Consider the following 23362-nt stretch of genomic DNA (forward strand, 5'->3'; position numbering starts at 1 on the left):
TGGCACCTACCTGCTGGAAGTGTTGAAGCTGAGACAAGGAGAAAAGCAAACAATTGGCAGCAGGGTTTTGGTTTTGGTCCAGGTGCAAGCGGAGTGAGGGGAGGCACTGGCTGGGATGAAGGACCCCGTGAGCAGAAGAGTGCCCGGATCCAGGTGTTTTTCACCTGAGCAGTGGATTTAATACTTGGCAAGAAGGGAGGGCTGTTGCGTCTGCTATGCTTTGCCTCTAAAATGTGACTGAAACATTGCCCGAGCTGCCACAACCACCCAGTCCTGCTTTCTCTGGTTTCATCTTACTTTTTCTTCTGAAGCAGACATCTGTTAAGAGGAAAGCAACGGAGGCAGCACCTAAGAGGGAAAGGAGGATTCATTGCCCTTTCTGGATTTGGATGTATTGGGTCCATTCTACACTTCTTTTGTATGCAGATCCTTTTAAAAAGCCTCTAGTCATGAGCTCTTTCCAATAACTGGGATTGAACTTACTCATTATCTCCTTCCTTCTCCTTTCCTTTTTCCTTCTTTTTCCTTTTTGTAAAAAAAGTTTGAACAATGATTACAGTGAATTCAGATGGGAAAATAATGGTCAGAAGATGTCTCGTCACCTTGAGGCCTTTTAGGTAAAGTTCGGCTCTGCTGCTTCCAGGTGGTATGCAGCTCAGAAAGAATTGGGGAGGGGGTTGCATGGGCTTCAGCACTGCATGCTTCCCACCCTCTCTGGCTGTCAAAGGGGAGAGCCCATTCAGGTCCTGAGCAGAAACAAGTTTGCTCTGAACACATCTGGATGCGGGCAGAGGGATGCCAGCTTGCTGTGGCATAGCCCTTTGGCGTTCCGGGGCTTATTCATGACGCTGGGATTCGTCAAGGTTTACTTTCAGTCTCTTCTTATGCTACTGGTAGACATTGTTCAATATTACACTCCATCCTGGTAGCTGACTTAGATTGCTGTAAGTTTGGCTGCTGCTTGTGAGATTATTTCTGGCCCATATGGGGCTTTCCCGTGGCTGCTTTTCTAGCTGGTGCCCTCCAGATGTGCTGGGCTACAACTCTCAGCATGCTCCAGCCAGTACCTTTTGGCTGGGGGCGCTTGAAGGTGCTGCCCAAATCGTCTGGGGGAGACCTGGCTGCGGAGGACTCCTCTTTGTCTCGAATCCCTCTGGGATCCAGGCATTTCAGCTTCGCACTGCTGTGGCTCTAAAGTTTTTTAATGGATAGTGTTGTGAGCGAGATCCACGGGTTGTCCATGATGGAATCTCCTTGTCTGTGTTTGGGGGCTTTTCTCAAGCTGCTTGCTCTGGTGCCTCCCCTCCCTTTTCTTCTCCATTGACATAAGAGACTTTGAAGCCTGTTCACTGCCTGCTTTCCCTTTGGTTTGTGCCATGTAAGGGGCAACAAATTAACAGGGACCTCAGTGAATGGGGGCAACTACAAGAGCCAAAAGGCCATCCTGGGAGCAATCGAACCTGTTCCAGGTGGCCTGCTCTTTCCAGGAAGCAGAGGATGTCGGCTGTGTCAGCCCGTTCTGATGAGGCTGGAGGAGCTTTGGGGAAAGGGGATGCCTGGATGCGATATTGCTGCTTGGTCCTTCCCATCTACCAGGAGGCCACTCCATCCAGCAGGGGAAGGAGAACCTCTGGAACAGAGCAGCAGCACTGGACTGTGCAGAGGACGTGCGTGGGAAGGACCACTGCTCCCGGTCAGGGCTGCCGGGCAGGGAGAGTGGCTTCAGCCTCCCTCCACAGCGATGCCGGTGCAGCCCGCATCCCTGGGGAGTGGAAGAGCCATTCGCCTCCTTCACAGCAATGCAATTATGTAATGCTCTATTTGCATTTATATACCACCTTGTCTGCTCCAAAGCTACCCATTAAGCTCACTGTTCACTGGTAAAAGCAGTGGGGAAACAGCCTTCTTAGAGGGGATCACTGGGGTGGGGGTGGGAAAGGGTTTTTCCTTCTCCCCAGCTATCCTAGTCTCAGCAGGCAGGGCAGGGATGCTGACCCCCAGCCCCCCATCCCTGCATGGTTGGGAGGGGGAAAGAGTTGGTTAGTGGGGGCGCATCCTCTGAGCCACTACCTCACAGGGCTCCAAGGGCAACCTTTGTTGCCCACCCTTTCATGAGAGGCTAGGTAGTCTCAGAAGGGAACTACAGCACAGCTGCATTCCACATCTGGCATGTCCATGGAGGAAATAGGCCATACCTGGTACCAATAAGGTGAAACTTGCAGTGAGATGGTGAAGTGGCCTTGCTCAAATTTAATGTCTCCAGGGATCCCACCTGGGAAATTGCTGGCGAATCAGTAGCTCAAGGAGGTGAAGAAAACAGAAAGTGGGCCAACACAGTGATCCCGCCACTTCTGGCTATGCAATACCTTTGTCTCCCATGCTGGAAATAAGTTGATACATGGATTAAGGGATAGGCATAAATAGTGTGCAGTGGCTGAAATCGTGGGGCACTGGGCAAAAGAAGGGCTACAAAAGCCTGTTCATGGCCCTATTTCCCATGTCCCACGAGGCCCAATGGAACTAAGGGCCACGTGATGCTGGAGAATTGTGTTTAGGGTTCCACCCTTTCTATTTTTTAAGTAATTAGTTTTACACAGCTGCTGGAAGATGGAGGGGCCTTAACACTGTCCTCCTGCATTATTTTCCCAGTCAAAGTTGCATCCTTGAAGCTGCTCAGCTGGGAAAAATATCCAGGTGTGGGATTTAAGCCCAAGTAGACTGGGAACCACTCTCCCCTCTTAGGGGCTAACACAGCCTTTTGGTCTTGGTGCCCTGGAATGCCTTCTCCAGAAACTAATGATACTGTTTTGGGACCAGTAAAGGACCTGGTCTTTCAGCATGGGATGGAAGATGCCCTGATTACAAAATGAGAAGCTTGCCCAAACCAGTCTGTGGCCTCCAACATTGATTGTGGGTTGGATCCAGGTTTAGGTGCCTGCATGACTGCTCTGGTAAAGGTGGACTTTGCTGCTCCATCCTCCCCACAGCAGACCCTGGGCCAGTGGAGCCTGCTGAATAGGGAGAGGTTGGATGCATGGTAGGGGGATTTCCACAGATTAAGTGGTGGACACCTCTTCTGTGGGCACCACAAGCCCTTCTGTCCACTGAAGGCATATCCTGGGTCCAAGCTCTATAGCTTTTGGGGTATATCAGAGGTCACTCTCATGTGCTGCTTTTCTAGGTATGCCCACAGGACTGGTGAGACCCACACCTCAAAATGCAGAACGTGACAAGCAGAAGTTTGCGAATCCATGTGTCATCCAGTGGCACCTGTCAGGGTGCTAGAATTGGCTGCAGCTCCTTGTTGAGAGCACAGTGGGGGGGGGGCAACCCAGATTTATTGCTCAGTGGAACAGCCTGAAGGAAATGCATACCTAAGGATGCAATCCTAGACAGAGACGAGACAGCCATAGGAGTATTTAGCGTCTCGGTTCTGACCTCAGAAGCCCTTGTTGCAGCTGGCAAAGAGTGAATATCAACATCTGCGGCTTTGAGGTCATAAGAGTGACCTCAGAGAGGGAGTTCTTTGTTGGGAGGGGAGTGGGGAGTGGGGAGGAGACAAGACAAGGCAGGCTCTCCCAGGCCCAAGCAGTATCCTGGCAGTGCCTCTCCCTGCCTCCCTCCCTCTAGGGCAAGATCAGCTGCCCAAATGTTGTGCAGGGCAGGAGAAATGTAGAAGGGACTTCTGCCGCTGCATCCCTTCTGCCCTCCACAGGATGCCCATAATTCTCCATGCCTGTTGAGTCCCCAGCAGCCTTATTGCCCTTCACTGCAAAGCATGCAAACGGTGCGTGTGACCAAGGTGAATCCCACGCAGTTGCACTTGGCTAAAGCTGCCTGTAAAGAACAAAACAAAAGCTCTCAAGCAGAGGAACTTTCCAGGAGCGATCGCCTCCTCAATGGTGGGTCTGACTGTTCTAAAAAAAAGTGTCGTTCCTGATCTTGCTGAGCTTCTGGTGATGCCGACTACCCTAATCTAAGATGAGCCCCAAGATGAGGGCTGCATGCAAGAGTAGACGCTGGGTGGAAGTCTACCTCTTTGGTAGCAGCCCACTGGCTGTGCCCGTTGTGTCATGGGCGATAAACAGCCGCCCGTGAGTGCTGTCACTTTCGCTCATGTTGAATGATATTTGGCTCAGTAGAAGAGCAGAACCTGACTTGCGGTGCAGAATTGAAGAACAGCGTAATGGTAGGGATGGGCAAGAGTGGACTCTCTCGTCTGGCCGGCTGGAGGGCCTTAATATGCCATTTTAAATAGCATTAAAGGGCCTGCTTTTGTACCACTCCAAAATCCTAATGTGTATCGGACTAATCCATTTGTCGAGGAGGAATGCCTGTGTACTTTGATTAGCATGGCCAAAGAGGAAATGGGACACCAAAAAGAGGACACAGATTTGCATAAAATGAGCACATGCTGATTTATCTGTATAAATACATGTAAGTGCATCCATAGCTGTTAAATGGATAGATCACTCATTTAACTTAAGCAGGGACACCATTTCGTGGGGGTGGGGGGGGGGCGGCTGTGGCCAGGTGAGCTGTGTGTCAGCCTGCTCCGTCTGTGCTCTAGAAGCCAAGGGCTGAGGAGCAGCTTCAAGGCCCGGCTGCCCTCCCTTTGGACAGACTTTTATCTCTAGGCCAGACTTGGACTGGACAGGCAATGCTCCTGAAGCCCTTCACACAGAGATACGTCCTCTGCAAAAGAGAAGCGTGGCTATCCTATATTCAACACACATGCACGCACAAGCCCTTCATATATTGCAAACCCAAGACAACTGCACTTTGGGAAGCTCATACTGAAGTGCCTTCAGTGTCTTTACCATGCCCTTGTTTCAAAATGCATGCATTTGTGCAAGCATATACTTCTGTATACAAGCAAGACCTACAAAGCCAGGGTTGAGTTCTAGTCTGAAGAATGCAGGGCAGAGACATCAGCAAATAAAATTAGGCAGTGTAGGCAGGAGTAGGCAATCAGCAGTTGCCCAAATGCTCTGGACTACAACCCCCATCAGCCCCAGTCAGCATGGCCAGTGATTAGGGATTATGGGAGTTGGACCCTGGAGCAGCGGGGCAACAGGTTGCCTGCCCCTGATGCATGGGCTAAGGTCTTGCTTGCAATGTGCATGACTGATCCTTCGATAATGCAAGCACCACAGAACGGCAGAGGAAGCCCTGTATGTTAGCAGAGTTGTGCCCAGACACCACGGCATAGAGCAATGTTGAAGAAAAGGCAGAGACACAACACCACATGTCTGGTGGTGCTGCAGCAAGTCATTTTGCCTTTTGCCAGGCTTCTTCCTGCATGTGAATGTTTGCAGAGCTGAAAGGGTGGCTTAATTCTAATCTTACCTAGGCATTTTTAGTTTGGCTTTGGCTGCTGCCCTGAGATGCTAACAGAGAACCACCTAGAGAGCTTCAGCTTTTGGGTAGTTCAGAAGAGCAGTAAATAAAATAAACAAACAAACCTTCTGCTACCAGTGCCAGTCAGCATTTGTTTTCTAAAACTTTTCTATGGTTTCCAGTGTACCACCAGTGTATAGGACAATGTTCAAGAGAATAAGAATGTCAGTGACAGTGATTTTTAGAGCATACTGGCTTTGGCTAAAAGTGTTGCAGTCAAATTTCCTGATCTAACAAGCCCTCTTCTACTTGCACATTTCTCTGGAGAGCTGCAATCCCTTGTGGGTAATTGATCAGAGGCCACAGGTGAGTGGTGGGCAAGTTGCATTTTGCAGGAGGCAGGGCAAAACTCGGGTAGGTGAGTCTCTCCCTTCCCAGCCAGCAGACTATCTGGGAAGGGAGAGATGTCTTGTGCCAGAGACACAACACATCCGGACTTGTGCTGAACTGGTCGCAGTCAGAGGCCTTTGGAAGTAGGCAAAGGACTGCATGAACACAGGCCAAAAGCGACAAGCAGCTTCAGGGCCACGGGTTCCGCATCCCTGGTGAAAATAACGATCTCACGCCACACGTATCACAAGGAGGTTGGCAGTGATGTTGGGGATAGTGACTCTGAAATGAGGCAGCAAATAATCATTGTGAGATGTGATTTTTGTTGAATTTCTCTATTCTATTCCTATTCCTATTCTATTATTTTTTAATGAACCAGAAAGATTGGTTATATTAAGGAACATTGTAAGGCTCCTGGCTTTTATTGTCACCTAACACTGAGCCATCACCCACTGTGGTCACAGACTGCAGCTCTGTTCAGCCACTATTGTAAAATGTTGATGAGAGAAGTTTCTCCTTCCTTCAATGAAGGGCTAATTGTAATGTCACTTTACAATGCAGTGCACAGGTACAGTTTTTTGCAACTGTGATCTTTTCTTTGTGGGAGAGCCAACACATGGAAAAATCAAGTTGCTACACACCATATTGTATTATGCTGATGCTGTAGTCTCCGCTTCTTTTTCCTGCCTCATATTGTATGCAACATTTTCTTCCTCACTGGCTGAATGCCAGCAGATGAGTTTGGCCTCGATTAATGTTTATGATCAGGAAGGGTGTGATAGTAAGCTTTAATCCTGGCCTCTGATACATCATCACCTGAAGTGAAGAGCTGCAATGACGCCTCCTGCTCATTCCCTTTACAAGCCAAAACACTCAAAGTCGCTCTCTCATTCTTGGTGGGCTAGAAAAAGCAAAGCTTCCAATTAGAGTTCCTTGGAGAAATTCTAATGAATTAGGAGGATGCAGGAGGACGGAAAGTTTGCTTCTGATCAGGTGGTTGTTTTTGCTTTAGGAAACCCTGAGTGAACTTAGTTATCTGATCACCACGTTGCCCCATTAAAGTTCCCATAGCATGCTTGTTCTGATCCTGTTGGGTACCGCAGGCGCTGCAATTTCCTTCCTCTGAAATGCAGTTGCTGCTTTGAGGTTTTTCATCTTCTAATGAGATTCTAGACCATGCGATTCTTTTATTTTCCCCCTTTCAGTTAATCACGAAGGGTATTTTTTCTTTCTCTCCCCCTTTTCTTCAATGGTCTAAATTAGTAATTAAATGCAGTGTTTAACCATCACTCCTTGCTAGATTATAATTATGAAGATTCAAAGGCATAAACAAGGTCTCGCATAATGATGAGTTTCTTGTCAATAGGAAGAATCTGAAGAAAAAGCAGGATCCTTCCTGACAATTAAATTCCCAAGCATCCAACTCGCACACCCCACCCGAACTTCTTCATTAAATGTACGCTCTAAGGAGAAGAGGCACTGCTGCTATAGAGAGTAAATAGTACACAGAAGTCATGTTCGGTGATCTATTACTGAGAAAGGTAGCATTTTACTAGGCTATGAGTTTCATTCCCCATTTTTAGCAGCTTGCCCAGACAGCAGGTTTCCCACTGCTGATATATCACGAGAACTAATCCAGGAGTGTGTGTCTATGGTAGGGTGGCTGCCACCAAAGAGAAGATGCAGTTTTGCTTAACACTTGCATATGGAGACAAACTCGGGACTGAGAACTCTTGGAGCCTGAAGTGAAGTACCAGAGCCAGTTCCTGGTCTTTCCACCCCAGATCTCATATCCTGGCCACATGAGCCCCCAAAGGTGCAATTGGTGTACTTCCACTGAACAGGAAGACCCTGAGGATCAGTTTCTCCGCTACCTTAACTCCCCAGGAGAAACCGGTATCTACAAGGAAAAAAAAAAAACCTGCTAGCCCCTTAACAGCCAAGTACTGGACCCAGGGTGGGGTGAGTTTTTGCCTTTATGAGAAATTCTTGTGAATTGCTCCTCGTCAGAGTTGGACAAGCTTTCCAGCATGCGAGATCCGGGATTGCTGTCCATGGTCCTGAAACAGCCTCTGATTCCAGGTGTGAATCAACCGCCTGTCCCGTGTTGTGCCACTTTGCCTGAGTTATTTCCTGGAGAAGATGAGGAAAGCCTTGATGAAGCAGTGTGTGTGTTGTGGGGTTGCACATTAGAGAGCATGCTTGCACGCACATTTAGAATAATTGCTGAGGGCCGTCCTGTAAAATAGAGCACATGGCCACCTCTGCCTACAGAAGGGTAGTTGTGATGGCGTGGAAGGTACTATATGGAAGTGCCTTGTGCATTGCACCACCGTTTCTCTTTCATTTCACAGTGTCACAGATCTTGCTCAATGAAAGTTTTCCTTCTGGATCTATATAATCACAGAACAGGAAGGGGTCATTTAGGCCATCAAGTTTAACTGCTTCTTCAGTGGAGGGATCTCAGTTAAAGTGACCCTGAGAAATAGCTGCCCGTTCTTTCTTGAGTGTCTCCAGTGATGGAGAGCTCACCATCTCCAAGGCAGTTGGTTCTGTGGTCTCTGGCTATTAGGAAGTTTCCCCTGATGTTCAACCAAAATCAGCCAATCCGTAATTTAAGTCAGTTATTTTATGGCCACAGAGTCCTGGGTGTCAGAGAACATGCTATGGATCTCTTTGCAACAACTTCTTAGGTGCTTGCAAAGCACAAATATACTCCCCTGCCTCAGTCCCCACTTCCCAAGGTTAAATGCATCTGGTCTCGTCAATCTTTCCTCATAGCATTATTTCGAAGCAGTCAGCATGTGGTTTACACTGGCTATGCATGGTTTGCAGGTGTCAGATGGAATGCTTAGAAGTCCACACCCTTAGTTGTCTGGGATGCTTTGCATAATAAAATTGAGAGTAATGCAAACCAGGTTTTACTCTCTATCTCTATCATCTCTATCTCTATTGCTATCGCTATCATCACTATTGCTATTGCTATCTCTATCATCTTGCCTGTAGCTGGAGCTCTGTGGACAGTTTACTTAGGTTTTTCTTCCCATGCTGTGCCCCCATACACTCAATGTAGACCTGAGGCTTTGGCGAATGGGGCGGCATAAAAATGTTTTAATAAATAAATAAATAAATAAATAAATAAAAATGAAAGATTCTGGTGGATCGTGTGGATACTAAAATAGTTTTAAGAAACCACATGTTTAAGCTCAGTCCAGAGAGTGTGATGCTAGTGGGTGGCTATCAAATAAACCCATTTATTTATTTATTTATTTATTTCTCTATTTATATCCTGCCTTTTTCCTACAAAGGGCTCAAGGCAGCTTCCATCATTCTCCTCCTCCCTCTTATCCCCACAACAACAACCCTGTGAGGTAGGTTGGGCTGACAATCTGTGACTGGCCCAAAGTCACCCAGTTGGATCCATGGCTGAGCGGCGACTAGAACCCAGATCATCTGAGTCCCAGTCCCATGCTCTTAACCACCACACTACACTGGCTCTCGTGGCTCTGGTTCCCCAATCTAAATAAATAATAGATTGATGGGGAAATGGCATCGAAGGTATGGCAGCTGCAGGTATCTTTGGAGGTATGGAGGCACCATTGATGGGAAAGAACTAGCTGTCCTACTCAATCTGAAAGCCAAAGTCAATGTTTCCTTGTATGTTTGAGGATGATGAACTTGAAAGACGCAAAGAAAAAGAACAACTGGGGAGCTCCTTGCTCCAATGCATCCATTGTTATTACATTGCATTTATATGTCACCCCTTTTTCCCTCTAGTGAGGAACCCAAGGTGGCCTACATAGCTCCATTTTTATCTTCACAACTTCAAAACCCTGAGGCAGGTTAGGCTGAGAGGGAGTGCCTGGGCCAGAGTTACTGAATGAAATTCATGGCTGAATGGGGCTAGGACCTGGATCTCCCAGGTTCCCACTCCAACACGCCAGCCAGCACCCCAAACCACACTGGCTGTCTGGACAGAATTAAAATGCAGTAAGCTGCCATACATCTGAAAGTTGAAATTGGGTGTGAAAGCAAAAACTGGCACACGGTCTCTCCCAGGCCTCTCCTCTGGGCCAACCCACATTTCTCCTTTAGATTTGTGGTCTGCATGGCTAGCGACTGTGTCCAATCTTATGATCCTGCTTCCTGAGCTTGAAGCAAGGTCCTCACAGCCAGATCCTGGATCCAGCCATAACCAACTGCCTGGACTGTTTCATTCCCAAGCTGGAGATAGGACTGAGCAATACTGGCCCCACGAGTGGCAGAAGGGAGGCAGAGTGAAGCGATGGCTTCAGGTAGCCGGCACTGAGGAAGCAGGGGAAGGACAGGCTGTGACCTGCTCCCCCCGCCCTCCCCGCCCACCATTGGCCTGCTGGCTTCAGAGGCCAAGGAGGATGTTGTTGCTGGTTTTGAAAGTAGATTCAGTAGCCGGACTGGTTGGCTCTTGCACCTGGAACGGAGGGACAGGCCATCTTGTCCTTTGCTTCAGGCCACAAAGTCTCAGGTCGGCCCCGAGTGGCATCCAGGAGTTTGCCAGCTCTGGTGTTAGTACCATGCACAACTGTGCTCTCGGTGACAGGGCTTCTTCTCCCTGGGAGCAAACCAGAGACAAGGCTGAGTTTCTTCGAGAAGTATTTTTTCCTTATTATGCTGGAATTAGTTTGTGCACAATTTTATTTCATTATATGGAGCTAGTGAAATGACCAAAATATATTTCAGAAACGTATGGGAGCTGTGCACAACGCGATACCGTGGCATGGGCTGCAATGGGGAGGGGAGGGCTGGGCAGGAGCACTTCCTGTGGGATGATGCTCCGTGATGATGCAGAGGGTTTGGTGGTGCTTGCAGCTTTCACTTCTGTGAAATAAAATTAATTTGCCACACAGAGAGTAGCATCCCACTCTCTTCCACTGGAACACAATGTTTGCTGCTGCCTGCAGCTTATTTCACTCCAACAAGAATAAGAAGAGGGGGAACAAGGAGCAATGAACTTTGATGGCTGTGCCCCTCATTTTCTTGATGCTGCAACAGGGCAATTTCATAAATGCCTGCAGTTAATTGTTAATTGCTTAGACTGGGACGTTAAAAACAACAAAACAGACAACATGCCCTGTGGAAAAACTTCTTAACTATGCACAGGGAAAACTCTGTTGTTTGCTCACTCTGGGCTGCACCCAGTGTTAGTCTAACCTGACTCCCATTCATTTCAATGGTCCTAGAACCAACACTGGATGCAACCCACTGCCAGGTGAAAAATCCTGCATTTGAGATGGTCCTGGGAGCCTGGTGTGCAAATGCTAGATTTTTAAGGAACAACAAGATTCTTCAAAGTAGTCCTTACTAGAGAGGAATGGGATTTTCTTGCCTGTTGTTTAGCTATAATATACCTGATTGTGCCTCCTCTCTTTTGTCTTCCCATATAGGATATTCGTGGTAGGAATTGGATTTTTCACTCTCTGCTTCTTAATGACATCTCTGGGAGGTCAGTTCTCAGCCAAAAGACTGGGAGACTCTCCGTTCACCATCAGGACTGAAGGTAACTCCATAATTCCTTCTGCTGGCTCGGTGATTTGTTTTTGTGGTCCTGTGTGGTAGTGGGAGGCACGGCTGATGAAGCAGAGGCAGGTTGTGAATGCTGAGTTATGAGCAAGGGGCAGGGAGCCTCACATCCTTATGTGAAGGCAACTGGTGGTGGTGTTGCAAATGTATCCACACCCAGGTGAAGGTTGCTGATGGGTCAACATCGCTCTCCAGCACTGTTGATGCTAATGGTACCTTTCACTGGTGTGAAGAACAGCTGATTTCCTGTTCCAAGTGTGGTCTCCGGGCAGTACAGGAAGGCTTGGCAGTAGCCCGGGATGGGAAGCAGGTGGACCACAGAGAGTGGAAAGGGGAGTTGGGTATAGTCAGGCTGGATAGTGGCACCCAAAAAAGCAAGTTTAAGTTCAAGACAGAAGTCACTTTAATTCTGCATTTAGCAGCTATGTCTGTTTCTCCATTTCTACTCTAGATTAGGCCAAAGGGGCCCAGGCCAGACTGTAAAAGCTCCTCCTCTTCACCACAATAGAGTCTACACCCAAACTGGGGCCCCTGCACTTCTCCGGATTAAAAACTGAGTGTGGGGAAGAGACACAGCTGCTAGGCACAAATCAAAAGTGATCTCTTCTGACCCTTACGTGTTGTTGCGGCAGAGGTCTAGAGCAGCTTTCACCAACCTGGCACCTTCCAGATTTCTTGAATTACAACCCCTATTGATCCCTGGATGTTGTAGCCCAACATATATAGAGGGTGCCAGCTTGGGAAGGCTTGCTAACATGTTTGGCATTTCCACTCTCCTGCTCTTCTCCAGAGGAAAGGCACTGATTGCTCAAAGAGCCCACATGTCTGGCTCCTACAGACTCTCCTGTGTTGTAGGAGACTGAATTCTTGGAGTCAGAGGAGGACCACCTCAAAGCAAGCTGGCAATTTTCTTGCTGCCTTCTTCTGCTGCAGAAAGCTCCCTTTGGGGACAGCTCCCCACCCAAATCCTCTACTCTTCTGGTGGCCCCCAACATCTCTTCCAAGAGTACTGGGTCTGATGCCACAGCCTCTGTGCAGGTCAGTCAGGAGCTGGGCACTGCGCAGTGCTGCTTCACTGCCTCACCATTTGTGGAAAGATCACACCTTAGCAGTGCCAGTTTCCAGTGAAACAAGAGATTTAGGAGTACACATCCTATGAATGTTTGGAAGGAAAAAGAATCCTACAACTCCCAGCATTCCCCAGCTAGCATAAGCAATGGCCAGGGGGAATGCTGGGAATTGTACTCCAGCTTTGAAGAAGGCTTGTGCAAATGAGGGATATAGCAATTAGCTCCATGCTTTACTTGAACCCATGGCCTCTGAAGGAATGTGTTAATCATCTTTTACATAACATGCTCAGTGCACAATTTATTTTTGCGGCCATCCCCTGATCTGTCTGCACAACAGCCCTACAGGGTCAGGGAACAAAGCCTGAGAAAAAGGGAATTGTAGCTTTCCACCCTAAATACCAGTACCAACGTGTGGGTGCCACGGCCCTGCAACTCCTTCCACAGTCCCTCCGTAGTGTCTAGGTGAAGCAGGGTGATTCTGTGCTTTGCTCACCCTTCCCTGTCAGGTGGCAACCAAGAAGTGGAGCAAACACAAGAAAAAGGTGCTGAATGTGTTAGAGTCATGTCACACATTAATTCTTAATTCTCCTCTTAATTAACACATTTCTGTCCCACCTTTCCACCATGATCAACCTTCAAGCCAGCTGACAATCAGACAGTACAAAAATATATATTAAACCAGCTTAAACTGACCGCAAACCCAAAGTGTATGGAGGAATGATTGAAATGATAAGTGGGCCCCATAGTGTTACCATTGGGAGAACCTCCTTGGGCTGCAGAGGGTGGCCCCAGGCAATTGTACCAGGTGAGATGCCAAGGGGAGTTCCACAACTGAGGCATCACCTCAGAATTGGTCTGGTCGCAGGTGCCCCCTGCATCCAAAGGTGAGAATACCTGCAGGGCCCCAGATGGTCCACAGAACAGATGAGCAGCCTTGTGCGGGAGAAGGCAGCCCTCAGAAAGCTTAAAGGAAGTAGAAACTGCTGGGGAGGCACATAAGGACAGCAGCCGTGGCATTGTGGTCAAGTGTAGTCGGGGCTTGAGTGCAAGCTGTGTCCCTCTTTTTGAAAGCCCGGCAGTGGTGAGTTCTGCAACACTGTGCTTGTGTGCATCCAATGCAAACATGATGAGGTTTGGGAGAGCAGAGCAGAGCCTCTGCCAAGGAGCGCAGCTGACTAGTAGCATTCCTAGAGAGGGTGCTGATGGTCCCAAGACAGTCCCAAGGGGCTGAAAGATTGTTTTGACTGCCCCCACCACCCTCAGGGGTTTCAGACAGAATGCCACACTCAGAAAGTTTTCTGCTCCCGGGTGCAGGTTTCCGCGGGGGCTTCCTGGGGCAATTTATGGCCCTGTAGATGTTGTTGGTCTCTAGGCCGCATCAGGGGTGGGCATAGTTGGGCACATGTCAAAGGCCCACACCATAATGAGGGGGGGGCACTGACAAGATGGCCCTGGCTTGTGCCTTCTCTTCTCCATAGCCACTTGCTCGATCAGCCACCTCATGCTCTGGCCCAGAAGCAGTGGTGGTGGGTAAGAGGGGTGGTAGATGCTGCCGCCTCCTCGCTCTGCATCTCTGCCTGTCAAGCATGCGGGAGTAAGATGAGAAAGAAGATGGGAAGCATGAGCAGCTGGTGGGATGGTAGACTTTAGACTTGCTGGAAGGAGGACCCTGAAGATTTCTTGCCCAAAGGGCCCTCTTTACTCTACTGCAGGAGCCCTCAAACAAGGTCAGAACTCGCCCTTGGAACTCTGACTGCCCGGAGGGAGAAAACAGAACATAGGGGGGCAAGTCTCTGTGTGGGAGGGAGGGCTTGATGATCCGGGGGAAACTTAGCCCCCACAATCCCCAGTTGTACCCCTGGCTGGAGAAGTCAGACTGGCTCTAGGGCTTGTCTAACCATTTCCATCGTTGGAGAACAGGGAGGCAAAACCCGCCACTGCTGTTCCTCCCATCAGGCTGGAAAGAGCTGGAAAGAGCCCAGCAGGGGGCTTCTCTGGATGGACCAGAGTGTGAAGACTCGAGTTCTCCCCTGACTGGGCTTCCTATCTTCGGATTTTTTCAGCTACTCTGAAGCCTCAAATACAATTGACTGCTCCTGTTTGGGAACAGACAAGTCTCTGCGAAGGGAAAGGCAAAATAGATGAGCAATGACAATTTGGCATTTTGTATCTCGGCAGCAAGACAAACCATGACACAATGGGATGCTGGAGGATGAGTTGTGAGGACTATGTATTGCCATTTCTTTCTTTAAAAAGATGCTGTAGAGAGAAGAGAAGAAAAATGATTTTAACTTCAAAAGAGGGAGGTATACAAGAATAACAATGTTACTTGGAAGCAAATCTTTCCCTGTTGTTTTTTTTAAAAGAGGATTTGCAAAGGTTAAATTGCCTGGAAGTCATATGATAGCTGTTTTTAAATAGGTCAGGATAGAAAGTTCTGAATGTTTTTCTATTGGGCTGAGAAAGAATCAAGCTGTCCATGGTTATTATATATGTAATTACTGTTACCAAGTGGGAGGTTGTTCCTCTATCATCATCAGTTATTCCATCACTTTGTCAGCTATTGCTGGGCAAAGGGCATCCAGCCTTCAAATCCTCGTGCTTCCGAGAAACAAGGCACAGTTACTGAGTGACTAAAGTTGCCTCTGGCTGTCCTACCACATGCTTCCCACATTTATTCCATAGTCATGAATGGAGCTTTCTTCACATGGGTTGGAATAGCCCTGAGTTTAATACAGCAAAGCCTTCAGGCAAATGGATGTCGTTGTCAGAACTGCACTCATTGTGCTGGACCCTTCAGACTCATGCCCCCTGGCACCTCCAAGGCATGGCCTCTGCCATGGTGAAGGACAGATCTGTCCACTTCCTTCCCCTGACAGTGGCCTGCCCATAATAATTCATCTGATCCTCAGCCTACTCATCTCTGTAGAGACTGGAAATTTAGGTGCTGGACTGGGTTAGGGTTAGGGTACACATGCTATATTTCAGGGGTCTAGGTTCCGTAGGCTCTGTTAGGTCGTGTGAACGGACAGGTAGAGTTTTTATTATTGAAGGCAATGAGGCCCTCACATGGGTGAAGCCTCATGGGCTAATACGCTTTAGAAGATTTTCTGGCTCTTCTTCCCCTCTTTTATTGACCGTGGTATAAATCTGTATGGGATTTATGAGGTAAATCTTTATGAGCTGCAGTTGTGGTAGCTCTTTATCAACATTAACTGGATGGTGGTGGATGGTGATCCTCATGTCCCCCACCTGATGTCTGGAAGTTTGATTCTTGTTTTCATGACCTGTAGGATTGAGACCTTCATATACTCCTCTGTTCTCTTGTTTTGCCTCTGGGAGACAAAGAATCAGCTGAATCTGGCCAGCAACAAAGCAAGGATGTATCCCGCTGGATAAGACACTGAACAACATACTCCCTTTCCCCATGTGTAGGTTTTCTGGGAGCAAGGAACAGCCCTTGCTTTCAACCAGAGATGTCTTCTGTTCCACAGGATGCAGAGGAAGGGGTGTCCCACCTGCCTGCCTGCCCGCCTGCTTCCTAAGGCACTCTGTGATCTGCCAGCACAGACACATAAAACATAGCTATAATGTTATTTTTGTGACTAGCTCAGAGTCCTTTCTTTACTCCCACTCCCACAAATCACACGATTACTGCCTCAGCATAGCTTTACTGGAATTGTGCAAGGGGCTCTTTCTGCCCCTTCTGCCCAATAATTCCTGAAACTCCACTTTTAATCATAGCCAGTGTGCCTTTAAACCCCAACTCAACGTTACTCTGTGCCTTGTGGAATCTAATAAAACCGGCCAGGCTTTTGCTGAAGCCCCTTTTTAAGAATGGGGGGAAACCACACGTGTGTGTATGTGCACACAGACATGGCCTGGGGGACTGAGAAGCTATGCTCACTTTCTCATAGAAAGTTCCCATAGGTCAGCAAACACCTTCTTTAACTTATCCTTTTTTTCCTGGCATGATGTGGGTGGAGCAACACCTCCTGCAGCAGGCATCCTTCCATTCTGTTTGAATGACCACAGCATTTATAAGAAGGTGTTTTCTGATTCTTTATTTCTGCTGAAGACTCTGTGGGGTTCCTGGGGGAAGCCAAAGCCTCTGTGGGCCAGCTGGAGAATGCTAGCGGGATACAGCTTCCCCTCTGGTCGACTAGGCGCCGAAACAGGGAGGTGTCTGCTGATTGGGGTGGGGGGATTGCTAGTATACACCAAGGAGGCATGCCATGTGTGACAAGCCGTAGAGCACTGCTAATTAGAAACATAGAAACAGAGCGGGGCCTCCCGGGCCATCTAGTCTGGCCTCTGGCACCAGCCGGCTCCACTCACGACATGCCTACCATGTGGACGTCCAGCCTATCCTTGAACACCCGCACCGATGGGGCCTCAGCGACCTCTCGTGGAAGCCCATTCCACACCCTCGGGGTCCTGACTGTCAGGAAGTGCTTCCTGGCATCCAAATGAAACCTTGGCTCCAGGAGCTTTGCTCCATTGGAGCGCGTCCTGCCTCTTAACTGATGGCCTGGGAAGCTGCATCCCCCATGGCTTCTCATCAAGCCCTGGCAAGGCTCTGATCCAAGCATCCCCATAAGCATGTCTGACTGTCTGGGAGAGGAAGCGCAATGGAGGCGCCTTTTAAAACCTCGTGCTTCAGCTCCCAGAATGGTGAGGAGGCATGGAAACTTCTGGTGGACTGTGGCCATCACTGCCTCAGGGCAGGTGGATACAGCTGCACCACTGCAAGGGGAAGGGGACGTTGCCTCCGAGGCAGAGGAGGAACAACATCCCAGCCGCCATGTCTCAAAGGGCAGGCCAGAAGAACCAATGTGGCCAGGAGTGCCTGGCTGAAGAATGAGGATTCTCATGTGTCAAGGACTCCTCATGAGTAGGGCCTTCCTCATGAGGAGAGAATCTTCCAGAAGCTTCTGATGGACTGCAGCTGAGGCCTGGATGGAGCTCTGTGACCTCCAAGTCATAAGCTCAGTGGAGACTCGCTACTTGTGTGAATAATGTCTCATTCTTCCTTGGACTGCTCACTTTGGGGATCCTCCATAATATCCTGCTTTTGGATTGCCCCTTTTCCTGGGCTGATAATCGTGTATTTTGGCCTTTTACTTGTATACTGACTTTGCTAAGCAAATTTATCCTTGGTTTGTTCCAGGCTTAATCCAACAACAGCAGGACACTCGCTAATTTCTATAAAGGCTCCACAGTTGCTTTTTCCTAAGTTCAGGCAAAAGTTCTTCTTATTAAGGCTGAATCAAAATACTGACCAGCAGAATATCCATGCTGCATTCGGTTGTGCCTGGGATTTGAAATTCAACACACCCAATCCATTTATGCCATTCTTTCTGGTGTTGATGAAACTTGCTTTTGGTTTTTGGGGTAGGCTCTTAATTTGAGGATAGTGCATAAGCTTGGTAGATTTCTTTTGGTGGAGAGAGGGGGCAGATATCTCCTGGCTGTGGGAAATGTGGTACAGATGGATCTGATTTTGTAGTCCTCAGCATCAGAAGAGGGGCAGTTTGCATATGCCTAGAGGCCTCTGAGTCACGCCCTGACCAAAACACGCCATGAGTCAGCAGCCCAAGCTGCAATGGCATGAGCTGATGGGTTATGCAAGCAGAAGCAAGGGCGGGCAGTGGAAAATTCTTATACATTCTTACAACAAGATCAAATAGATGGAGTTCTTCCTAAAATGGAGAGGACCACATCATGCCTACCGACTGTGTAGCTGTTTAAGATGAGTAGTCTGTTGGAAAAAAAGGTGGCAACTCTACTTCAATACCAGAAAGAGGGTTTCAGACCCCGTACACCAGGGTTTGAAGCCAGACTTCTAAGAGCTAAGCGTTCCAAGCCTTTTGCCTGGATGGATGAATCTTTTAGTTTTGCTGTTCTTTTTAAATCTCAAGCTGCTCCTGTCTCCCCAAACGAAGCGACTTGTGAATGTTGGCAAGTTCTTCTAAAGAAAAAAAAAGGGGGGGGCGAGTGCTCACCTATTCCTAAACAAACATACCCAGCATCTCATGCAGCATGAACAGACTAGGTCTTCCCAAGCTGGTTCTGCAAGCATCCGTGTGCCTCCTTCCAGGCTGAACCTCAGCCTCCTGTCCATCAAATGAGCAAGACAGCATGCCTGTTAGGTGGGCAGCAGATTGGTAGGCTGCATCTCAAAACCCATGTGGTGGTCTGTAAAATGCTTAGTTGACTTCAAAAGCGATTACCGTGTAATGCTTCCGCTTTGGTAGGTGGCTTAGCTTCTCCCAGGTGGGGGAGAATACAATGCTGGTTTAGTTTCTTTCCACCATCCACCTAATCATAATGAACTCCATTAAATATATTCCTAAAGGATTACTGCTGATTTGCCCGGATTTTGTCAAAAAGCAACTAAAACAATTGTTTCCCCCTCCCCGGTTTGCATTGATTGAGCCTGGCTTTTGTGAAATGTGGACTGTCTCCTTAAGTAGGGGCATACCAGACACAGGCAAATAATCCCTACTCCAAAGTAATGGCAGGATGCTTTTGATCATGTTCCCTGGACATCGGAGTATAAATTACCCTGATGCTGTGTTGGCTTTGCAGTTTCATTACTGCTAGAGCCTGGAGATTGATGGCTGATCCCTTCATGTCTAAGCATGGATAGCCGCCAAGCCCATGCATTATTTTTTTCATCCTGGCCTAGGTGTAAGAAAGCCAATGAGTAGTTTCCCTTACTAATACATGTGCTGAGATGAGGGGAAAGAGACACAGCCGGGACTCCCGTCTGGCAGAATGCACACCACCTCATCAGGCAAACGGGGGCTTTGATGTAGGGAAAGAGGGACCTTGCAGTAGATGGGCAAAAATTACTCGGACTAAATAACAAAGGAAAAATCAACTAAGACTCTCGGCACATGAAGGGGCAGGGGGAGGGTGGGAAGACTCGGTGATGTTCTCTGTAGGAAAAGGTTTGTTGCTGTAACTTAGCCCTGCACTTTTTGTTTTTTCATTTAAAAACAGCAGCATTTTAAAAGTTAACAATTTTAATGATTCTCCAGTCACTTTTGCTTTGTTCTATTTTGATTTAATTTGATTTACTCAATGTTTATTTATTGTTTCACACTGTATCACTGTTTTAATTCTGTGGATGATGTTATGAGTTGTTTTAAATTGTTTTAGATTCCCGTAAGCCGTCCTGAGATATTTATATAAAGGACGACATACTAAAGCTTTTAATAAATAAGTAAAATTTAAAAAATATTTTCCTGATCTGAAGACTCTGCTGGAGCAGAAATGAGTGCCTCTAGTTCAGGGACACCTTTTTTTGGTGGGGGGTGAACAGGACAGGTGTCTTATCCACTGAATTCTCAGGGTTCTGGGATGACCTTCCTAAGGTGGCAGTAGAGCCCTGGCATCTCCTATAGGCAGCTGCCCAGAGAGCAAGCCCACTGAGATGCTTCCCCTGAGGGATCTCCCAGAGTGAGAGCTGCAGCAGCCCACAAAGCCGCCAAGGTGGGTCACCACAGAGGGAGTCAAGCCCAAAGGCCAAGCTTTGGGGGGGGGGCTTTCCTGGGTGGGGCAGCTATGAAGGCTGCTGGGGCTGCTACAGCACAGATGGTCTCCAGGGCCACCCCATCCAGATGTCTCACTTTAAGGAAAGAGTCCTTGAAATGTAGCATTGGGGGGGGGAGGCAGGGGGGTGTTTGGAGAAGTCAGATCAGGGCAATCAGGAAATGGTGGCTAGGGCAGCAAGGGGGCAGAAATGGCAGCCTGTGAATGGGCAAGGCATGAGGGGTAGCGATGGTGGTGCCATGTTCAGCAGGGTGCCAAGATATGGTCTTGTTTCAGGTGCTCAAGTACCCAAAGATGGGTATAGGCAAGTCCAGGTTTACAGAACCCCTTTCAGTCTAAACATCAGATTGGAGCACCATCTTGGAGATGGTCTTGGGCTAAATTCCAGAGGTGAGTTGGGTTTGAGAGCAAAACAGGAAGGGGCAAAGTACCCAGACTGCTTGCATATTTTAGTGTAAAGTTTTTATTGCCAATAATTAAGCCGAAGGAGAGACAACTCAAATCTTTTAGAACGAGAACTGCACCGAAGCTGGAAGACCACCAAAGGAGTGGTTGCTGAAGGAAAGGTGGTGGGCAGGGGAAGGGGACATGGGCATTGGGAGAATCTCAAAGGGCCAAACTGGAACCTCAGGCAGGTGGGGGTTGGCCCCTGGAGCTGATGTTCTTCAGGCCTCCTCTAGCACTTGGTATGCTGGGAGAAACTGGTTCAAAGCCTCTCAACAAGGAGTTTCCATTTTGGGATGGCCAGAGGAATGATGCTTCCAAATAGAGGTATAGGGTCAGGAAAAATGCTCTCTCACCTTGCTTTCCTTTCACTCAGAGACTGGGAGTATATGACCTCCTGTGATTCTATGTGGTTGGACATCAACTATAACCAGCCCCAGCTAGTATGACTGATAAACAGGCAATGGGAGGTGTTGTCCAACAGTGTCTGGAGGTCCATGAGTTCCTGCCCTTTCTTTCCATCCTCAGACATTGCCATGATTAATGGAAAGACTCTTGAGAGAAATTGACAGATTATTTGAGGGCCAACCCCCCCTTTTTTTTCTTAAAGAAGTTGAATAGATAGATTTTTACCTGGATCTTTAAGAATACTTGTACTGTTGGCGCTGGACCTAAGGATGTCGTTCACTAACTAAGCCAAATTCTGGACGTTTCCATATGTATGTATGGAAATGTGCCCATTACAGTGGACTTTTGTTCATGGGGCTTTTATGTGTTCTGACTGTGTGACCACACTAATCTTTACCTTTGCCTTTTGGGCCTGTTAAGTTTGTGGCATTGGACCTAAACTCATCATCCTGGAAGGATAAAGGTAAAGGTAAAGGTTTCCCCTTGACACGAAGTCCAGTCATGCCTGACTGTAGGGGGCGGTGCTCATCTCCGTTTCCTAGCCAAGGGAGCCAGCGTTTGTCCGCAGACAGTCTCCGTGGTCATGAGGCCGGCATGACTGAACACCGAAGTGCACAGAGCGCTGTTACCTGCCCACCGAAGTGGTACCTTTTTATCTACTTGCACTTGCATGCTTTTGAACTGCAAGGTTGGCAGGAGCTGGGACGGAGCAGCAGGCACTCACCCTGTTGTGCAGATTCGAACCGGCGACCTTTAGATCAATCAGCCCAGCAGCACAGCGGTTTAAACCACTGCGCCAAATGGACTTCTGCATCTTCTCCTCTCCTTGCAACTTCCCCAAATCCCTCTGGACAGCACTCCAATCTTAGCCTATCCTTCTGAAGAGGTTCTTTGGTGGAACAATCTGAGTATTTTCTGATTTAACATCCCTGTTCTGAAGCAAGTAGGCATTTAGGTTGCTCTGCTAAACCATATCTAGGGAAGTTATTCTCAGTCCCTAATGACTGTTTTATCTGAACACCTATGGATATAATCAGGCCACTCAGCCATCAAATCCGAAAGCCGGGTGTTTAAATTCGGCTGTTAAACATTCCCTCTATGTTTTGGTGACTTTCAGGACTGCCCATTGGTACAGAGGGTGATCACACAATGGGAGACTAAGTGCTGAAGGATTTCAGAGAGTCAAGGCCTGACTCTGATTTCTGTTGCCCTGCCAACAAGCTTGCACAATTCTGCTGATTTGCCTGACATTTCTACAAGGGGCTTTGCAGAATCAGAATCTGGTCTTCCTTCAAATGACCTAAATTTTCTTAATGATATATTTTAGAGAGAATTCAGAGGGGAAAGGCTAAACGAAGAGCAATGGATATTTAAAAAGACCACATGTTGTGGGCAGAATAATAGAAACACGTGCGGATTTCATTACGTCCTCAATGAGCCTCCAGAGGAACATTTGAAAAATAAATTGGTATGTATCGAGGACTTAAGAAATCTACAAAAATACCTCTAGCTGCAGGAATGATTGTTTATTAATTGCAAAAAAACTACCCCACATTGGAGATTGTAACTTGGGTTTTTCTGAAGGTGGCCCAGGATCTGTTGATGCCTAAGGGCAGAAAATCCAAACGCTGCCCTCTCCTCAGTAAACAAAGGGTTTTAAAAAAATATCAGGCTATTCATCTGCTTTTGGTTAGTCACAGAATTGAGATCCAAACACTACCTGAGGAGTGCTGCTTTCCTGCTTTCCCATTATATAGCCTCTAGGTGGCACTGTGGTGCAAGGGGCCGAAGCAAATAGGCAAGTGTTTCATTTCCCCAAATAATACTGCATTTTCCTTGCTTTGAGGAAATCTTGAAAAGGTTTGACAGTGAATTGGAGGGTCACGGAGTCATTTAAACACCCATGATTTAAACGTTAAAATATGGCTTGTGGGATTCTCAAGCACAAAAGGATGCCCAAGGCATTTTGAAGGGCATTCATTCCTAGGGTTGCCATAAGTTGGAGGTGATTTGATGGTTCATAAAAACAAAGCATACCTTGTAGGGGTCCCCTAGGTAAGCAGCCCATGAAAGATTAGACAGGTGGGTGCAGAGGTTAGGAAGCTGGAATGAATGAGAAAGAGCTGGACGTGGTGCTGAAGGCCAGGAGAGCGTTCTGGACTGGTTCCTTGTCTTCACCACTGCATCTTCTTGTTCACCCGTCTCTTACTCAACTGAGGTGATCCGAAGCAAGGGCAGTAGATGCGGCTGCCCCACATCCTCAGTTGCTGCCTGTCAAGCAGTCGCGTGCTAACAATGGCAAGGAAGAGGAGGAGAAGCACTTGCAGGTGGCGACAGAGGCAGGGAGAAGGTCAACTTGCCGAGGGAAGAGGCTCGCCGAGGGTTTCCTGCCCAAGCAAAAGCCGGAGCCAGAATGGAAAGTTCCAGGCTTGGTTTTTGTTTTCTGCTTAAGGAACCCACTGATGAGTCATTCCTTTTTCACTCCTTGATTCATGCCTTGTGGCTTGGATGCACACTGTGAAGCGCTGGCTGGAGCATTCTCTCATGAGGAGCTGTTGCCACAGCAAAGGACTGCAGTCAGCTGGGGCCTT

The 23362-nt window shown here is 48.0% G+C and overlaps 1 protein-coding gene across 2 annotated transcripts in view; it reads left to right on the forward strand.

Moving 5' to 3' along the window:
- The first annotated feature begins 549 nt into the window (after positions 1-549).
- Positions 550-23362, forward strand: part of MGAT5B (alpha-1,6-mannosylglycoprotein 6-beta-N-acetylglucosaminyltransferase B) — a 208237-nt gene continuing 185424 nt past the window's right edge. For both annotated transcript variants that reach the window (XM_044453886.1, XM_044453887.1), the window contains exons 1-2: positions 550-617; positions 11154-11266. In XM_044453886.1, coding sequence (XP_044309821.1) covers positions 550-617; positions 11154-11266 — 181 coding nt within the window. The remainder of the gene's footprint in view (positions 618-11153; positions 11267-23362) is intronic.

Source organism: Varanus komodoensis, unplaced genomic scaffold (assembly GCF_004798865.1).
Source record: "Varanus komodoensis strain SLA01 unplaced genomic scaffold, ASM479886v1 scaffold7_1, whole genome shotgun sequence".
Classification (NCBI taxonomy): domain Eukaryota; kingdom Metazoa; phylum Chordata; class Lepidosauria; order Squamata; family Varanidae; genus Varanus; species Varanus komodoensis.